This window comes from Elaeis guineensis, chromosome 5 (assembly GCF_000442705.2).
Source record: "Elaeis guineensis isolate ETL-2024a chromosome 5, EG11, whole genome shotgun sequence".
Classification (NCBI taxonomy): domain Eukaryota; kingdom Viridiplantae; phylum Streptophyta; class Magnoliopsida; order Arecales; family Arecaceae; genus Elaeis; species Elaeis guineensis.
The window spans coordinates 9,971,483-9,978,614 of NC_025997.2; the positions used below are offsets into that span (position 1 = coordinate 9,971,483).

General features: G+C 39.1%; 1 protein-coding gene across 1 annotated transcript; it reads right to left on the reverse strand.

Moving 5' to 3' along the window:
* Positions 1 to 2,284: 2,284 nt before the first annotated feature.
* Positions 2,285 to 6,524, reverse strand: LOC140858025 (probable inactive receptor kinase At5g58300). Its single transcript, XM_073257450.1, has 3 exons — positions 6,283 to 6,524; positions 3,035 to 4,400; positions 2,285 to 2,519 (listed from the first exon to the last, which is right to left on the reverse strand). The coding sequence occupies exons 2-3, from the start codon at positions 4,320 to 4,322 to the stop codon at positions 2,506 to 2,508; spliced, it is 1,302 nt and encodes a 433-aa protein (XP_073113551.1). The 5' UTR covers positions 4,323 to 4,400; positions 6,283 to 6,524; the 3' UTR covers positions 2,285 to 2,505.
* Between the last annotated feature and the right edge of the window lie 608 nt (positions 6,525 to 7,132).

Sequence of the window (7,132 nt, forward strand, 5' to 3'; positions counted from 1 at the left end):
ATATTGAAATATTTGTGGATGAGATTCAAGTAAGAAACTATGAAGACTCAGGCAAGAAAAATTTCGAAGACGAAATTTCTTTTTAGGGGTGAAGAATGTTATAGCCCAAAACCCAGCCCAACTAAGCCCAGCCCAGCAGACCCAAGCCCAAAAAAAAAAAAAAAAACAGGGGAATCAAACCGGGAAAAAGACTCCCGATAGGAGTCTTCTTCTCCGGCGAGACCCGGACAAGATCGGACTCCTAGGACCCCTCGAAGTCCTAAGGTTCCCTATAAGAAGACCCCCTCTCCCTTGAGACCGAACATCGGCCTCCTCCCTCTCTCTTTCTCTCCGTTTTTCTCGATCGAAGCCGCGGACACCGTTCGGTTTCTCGCCGTGATTGCTCGCCGGTGAGGTCACCGGAGGCCGGGGTGAGTCTTCCTTTCCTTCCTCTCTTCCTTCCCTATCTTCCTGTACTTTTGCTTGAGGCGATTAGTGACAAGCGACGAGTGTCGCCGATTTTCGGTCGGGAAGGAGACCCTGTTTTTGAGTCTTTTTTTCTTTGATTTTCCGGCGCCGGCGATCGTAATCGACCGCCGGCCATACTCCTCCGTGACCGGGGGAGTGGCCCCCGTCTGCCGCCGGCCTCCGCCGCGGCGGCCGTGGCCTGAACGGCCCGGCAAAAGGAGGGGACGCCGGTCCCCTGTTCCAGCGCGAGAAGAAGAAGAAGAAGAAGAAAAAGAAGAAAAGAAAAGAAAAAAAAGAGAAAAAGAAAAGAAAAAGAAAAGAAAAAAGAAGAAAAAGAAGAAAAGAAAAGAAAAGAAAAAGAAGAAAAAGAGAAAAGAAAAGAAAAGAAAAAAATAAAAATAAAAATAAAATATAATAATAATAACAAAATATATATATATACTTATATATATATATATACTTATATATATATATATATAAATAAATGAACAAATAAATAATAAAAAAAAATTTGATGAGAGAGAGAGTTTCTCTCTCTTCTCTCTCTTCTTTCAGTCTGAACCCTGACTTTCTCTCTCTGGAATTGGACTTTCTCTCTCTACTTTCTCTCTCTAGAATTTTCTCTCTCTAGATTGTTTATCTCTCTTGATGGATTTCTCTCTCTCTAAAGTTATCCTTCTAAGATTAGCGTAGTGGAAGGCTTCATCTGATGATTTTGATCGAATTTAGGGAAGAGTCTGATTTTAAGTGAGGTTTTGATTTTGGAATTTATTAAATTTAATTTTGAATTAAAATTAATGTAAAAATATAATTTTAGATAATAGGCACGGAAGAATCTCCTAGAAGTTAGTCGATCTATTCATTCAGTGCTCCGTGAAAGGTAAGTAATGAATCATCTTCTCGAGATATTCCATATTTATTCTGAAAATAAATAATTATTCTCTGAAATTATGCATGATTTATGAAATTATGTTTTGAAAGAAAAGTGCTTTTGAAATATTATGGTACGTCGATTTATGCACATGTTCAGTGAAAAATTATGATATATTATGGTACAAAGTGTTTTGATACAGATCGGATTTATGCTCTCAGCCTAACTATGTTTTAGTGGGCCCCACCAATGGGGATTATACGTTGGTACTCAGTGGACCCTGCCAGTGGGGGTTGTACGCTGGTGTTTGTGGATCCTGCCAGTGGGGGTTGTGCGCTGGTATTTGTGGACCCTGCCAGTGGGGGTGTGCGCTGGTATTCTGTGGACCCCGCCAATAGGGGTTAAACGTTGGTCATAGTCAAGGCTGTTGAGTTACGAGTGTTTTGAATCGAATTGGATTTATGATTATATTATATGTGAATATTTGAAAATATTGAAATTGTATTAAATCAGCATGAAATATATTTTTATGTTTATTTGCAGCATTATTCTTGAAAATTATATAATATCTGAAATATCTGATAGAGATACTTGTTACTTACTGGGCTGTCTAGCTCATTACCTTTCTTTCTATTTTTCAGATTCAGATAATTAATTTCGAGCATGGGACGAAATATTGGGACAGAGCTTTTAGAAGCGAGATTAGCATTGTCAACTTCATTAAACTTAGATCTATTGTTTTATTTTTAGCAAAAATTTTATTGGATGTAAGATATTTGATTTAAATACTTGAATTACAGTTGAATAATAATTAATTGAATTTATTCTGCTGTGATGCATTGATATCGTGATGAGATGCCTTGCATGCTTATGGAGAGAGTTCTTCATGAGTATGCGGCAGTTGCGGCGACTCTCGATTCACAATCTCGGATCGGAGGCGTGACACTACTACTATAAATTGCATCCCATTTAGCAAAGAGTCGAGGATTTCATACTTGGTACTTAAAAGAGTAGTTGGCTTAATCATCTAACTTACAAGTACATTTGAATACATCAATTGCCTCGAATTTAAATCCAATAATGTCAATCTAATTGCATGAGTGATAAGCCTAAGTTCCTGATGGGTGGAAGCACAAAGGAGTAATTCTGGGACTGAGAAAGCTATACTTTTCAGTTCTCAAAATCTGTCAATCACTGAGGCCTGAAATCACCATGAAATCATGTAAGAAGTGCTGTTAAGTATTTAATCTACTCAGTATGAACATACCATCTCCTGTCAAATCATCTTGGAGCTTTCTGTTCTTTCTTTTTTCTTACTTGATTATTATAGGAAAAATGAAAATAATTTAGTTGGTTTTACTATATTTGGTCCAGGCCTTGAGGAGAGAAGATTTAACAGTTAAATTAACAATTGAGCATTTGGATAAAGGCAGAAATATTTTAATTTCAACTTAAGCTTGAAAGATATCTCAAAGATTGTTTTTACTGTATATAGATGGATCGGGAAGATTGTCAACAATGTATTTAAAAACTTTAATCTGCATTTAATATCAGTGATCCTAAATAAGCTATCAGCATTCATTATCTTAGTGTCGCTCCAAGGACAAAATTTGTAGTGCACAAGCATTTCATAAATTAAACTTTGCACTTACACATAATCTATAGAATAATAAAACGCTAAACTAATGCAAACATCAGGGTTTTAGAGAGGCATACCATGCAAGAGGGTAGAGAAGCTGCCAGTGGGAACATAATCATAGACTAGGAGCTTTTCATCTTTGGAGTAGAAATAAGCACGAAGTGGAACAAGTTTTGGGTGTTGCCCGACCCTTCCAATGATCTCCATCTGTTGTTCAAATTCTCTCTTCCCCACCACTACTTCCTTCAACCTCTTCACCACCACTGCAGTGCCATCCTCAAGAACAGCCTTATAAGCCGTCCCATAGCTCCCCTTCCCAAGGACTTCAGCAGAAGCCCTCAGCAGATCTTCCAAGTCAAAGTTATAAGCACAGCCTTCAAAGAAAACCAACTTATTCTTCTCAGCCATTTGAACTCCACTACTGTACTCCTCTTTAGGCTTTTCAACAGTGGAGCCCTTCTTCTTCAATCCTCCAGTACCTTCTCCACCTTTCCTCCTTATAATGCATATAAATAGAACCATTAAAAGAAGCAGCAGCAAGGCCAATCCCCCAACAACAATTGCAATTATAAACCCAGCACTAGCATTTTTCCCGGAGTTTTTTTTATGATTTTCGGAGGGTGCCGGTGGGAGTGACAAGGAAGGAGAAAATGGTGAAGGCGAAGGAAGAACTGCAGAGCATTGAGGTAGAGGTGGGCCACACAATTGAGGGTTTCCCAGGAATGAATCATTTGAAAACTTTTGGAGGGAAAATGGTATGGAACCATTTAGATGGTTGTAGCTCATATTTAAATGTTTTAGCCTGAGGAGTTTAAGGTCGGGGATGGGTCCAGACAGAGAGTTGTTTTGTAAATTCAATACAGAAAGTTGAGACAGGTTTTGAATTCCCAGGGGAATTTCTCCTGTAAAGGAGTTATAAGAGAGGTCAAGGGACGTGAGGCCCAGAGAAAGTGAGGCTGGTATATCTCCAGATAAATTATTGTGTTGAAGGTTAAGATTCTGCAGGGAAGGAAGTGAGATGATATCAGCTGGGAGATTTCCGGTCAGATGGTTGGATCGGAGGCTCAAGACTTCGAGGGCCTCAAGCTTGCCGAGTGTATTTGCAGGGATTGGGCCAGAGAGCCCAGCCCCTGGTAGCCTGAGAGCAAGGACATGAGTTTGGTCTGCTGTACATGTCACCCCAATCCAAGAAGAGCAGATTGAGGTGTTGGTGTTCCAGTTAAGTTTACGGGGATGGTGGACTGCATCCACAAAAGCAAGGAGAAGTTGCTTATCAGATCTTAAGTCACCAGTGGCTGAAGAGGGAAAGCACAGTAGAAGGAAGAGGAAAGGAACTGAGAAGTATCTGCAATTGAGGTAATCCATGGCTAGTCTCTTGGAACAGGAAAACAGAAAATGAATGGGAATTCCAAGTGTTGGAGGTCAACAGTTCTTCCTCTCCTGCTGCAGTGATTAAAAAAAAAAAACAAGCATAACTGAGTAAGTATATGGCCTAAGCACTTAAACCAAAGAACAATCAAATCATCCTGTATTTTAACTGTAGATATCTCGAAGAATGGCTTTGTGCATCCAAAAAGAATAAAGAAAGCAATCACAGAGAGACAGAGAGAGAGAGAGAGAGAGAGAGAGAGAGAGACTAATGACCTCGCTAATAAATAAGAATCGATCATTATGATGATATAACAAGTCAAGCCGAGAAAAAGCACCCATTTTCTGACAACAGCATAAACAGAAGCAAATAATCAGTATTATCTAACTATCTTCCAAACTCATTTGACTAGAAGACAATTTGCAGGCTAAATGCTTAACAGAACTATTTGCTTGGCAGACTGAAGGGTTAATTTTTGAAGTAGGAGGGATGCATTTGGCTGGAATGGAACATTAAGAAAGCTCCAGCACTTCCTTTGCAATTTTCTCTAGGTAGCAAAGGCCACTTCAGCTGTCACTTCCTCAAGGGTAGCTGTTGAAAAAGGAGATGACTCTCTTGTTACTGTTTCTTAAAACCTCAAGCTAAGTTGAGTTCAGCTGTTGAGCCTTCTTTTGAAACCTACTACATGTAAACATAGTCCAAAGAATTGTATAGAACAAAAGGGCCCCACTTTGAAATAATAGCACCCATCCAAAGAGAGAACCAAACTTTCTGGAAAGAATACTGTCAATGAAAAGAGAAGGAACATCCACTTTCCACTAATTAGCAAACTATGCGGTGCTTAACACCGGTTATAGAAAACTAAGAAAAATAAAGTTTTTGATCCCCTTCTCTCAAAAGGCAAAGAAAGAAAGCAAAATCCCACCAAAACTATCCTCAAAGAAGAGAATCTCAATTTCTACCCAACACTTGGATCTCACCTCGTCTACTTTCTTATATCAGTACAGAGCAGCATTTAAAGCATTGGTTGCCCAAAAAGTAAAAGAAACGAAAAGAAGCCATTGCAAAGCAAAACCACCAACATTTTTCACCACCAAAAGAAAAATAAAATAACGGAAGCAGCCCTATAATGGAGGTAGGGGTATCAAATGCGCTGCTATGCATTAGACTCACCCATTAAGCGGATGTAGTAATTACTAACAAGATGTAGATAGAAGAAACCAAAATTATCAGAGGAAAAAACCATTTCGTCTTATTGCTGAAATAAATTCTCTAGCTATAAACCCAAACAACAGAGGAAGACTCCTTTCCTTTAACCATTTCTAGAAGATTAGCAGATACAGCACTGGAATTTTAGATAAATCTATAGTTTTTCAAGAACTTTACTGAATCAAAGAAAGAAGGAAAACAGTTGTGACTTCGAAACTCTGCAAACATTCAAATACACTAGTAACTGCACTGCATTGAAGGCCATAACTCGAAAGGTCAGGCTCCAAGGGCCGGAAATAAGAGCTGAACAGCTTGATATCCAAACCCTAGATTTACAGTTAAGGAAAAACTTGAAATATTGATGGTTCTGTTCCGACAAATGGGGCTACTGATCACTATAAAAAAAGAGCACACACTGGAGCTTTTACCATCCACCCAACAAAGAAGAACTTGGTTACTCCTAAAAAACCGCCACAAGCGTAGCAAGAATTCCAAGAACAGCAGCAAAAGTCAGGAACTTAAACCAAACCGAAAGAATAAGACCAGTTTTTCATCTAAATTCAAAATAAATTCTTCAAAAATTCCATCTAGCAAGCTCAAAATCCTCCACGCCAGTCTCCTATCCTAAAACCAAAGAAACGCTGCGCAACCTCAGGGCACTCCAGTAAAAATCCAAACTTTGAAGCTTAAAACCTATTATTTTAGCTGCACTTAACGAATTAACAGCAAATTCCTGGAAATTCTCACCGGCTCCCAGGCATTCGTCCAAGAACCCAGCACTAGACGCCCGCGGTGGCCCGAGCCGACGCCCAGAACTCCATCCGACAAATCCCGAGGCTCTTAGAGCGCCGAGACCGTCAATGAAGCCAGAACAGGCACTACATTCATCTGAACTGGTGCTGTGTTTAGGGTTCTCGGAGGGTTGGAGACGGGAGAGAGAGCTTTTGACTTCAACACCGACGAAGTTCCCTCTTCGTGACGAAGAGGGAGAGTATTTAATAGGCTATCAAATTCTACAAAATTAGTAATTTTCTCTTTATTGAGGTCACGCGCATCTCGCGTGTGTTGAGGTATGACATGGGTGGCACCTGAACGGCGATACAGCGGCTATTAATTGACCGGTTTTGACTCATAATGTCTATCATCACAATGATTAAATAACCAAATCGTTTTTTAACCAAAATAACCGCATTGTTTGTTTTTTTTTTTTTTTTTTTCCTTTATGTGAAGTCTTTTTCTCTTTTTGGGATTGACACAGAGATCTAAATTTAAGGAATTACTCGGTTAGAACTTAGAACAGTGAAAAGTCAGATAATAATGAAATGGGTGATACTTTTCATGCAATTAATTATTTTAAACCTCGAGATGCAGGCTAGCATGTGGAGATTTTTGGATAAAGATCATGTCTTGAAACAACCATGGCTCGCGAGTAACGAGATGCGTTAGGCTTCAATTTGCAGGCACTTTATGAATTTTATAATGTTTGCGGGATCCATAAATATGGCACATGATGGTTGACAATAGTATTTTTAAAATAATAAAGCATCAATAGTGACTCTTTTTATGATATATATAATGTTAGAATGCATTCTCCCCA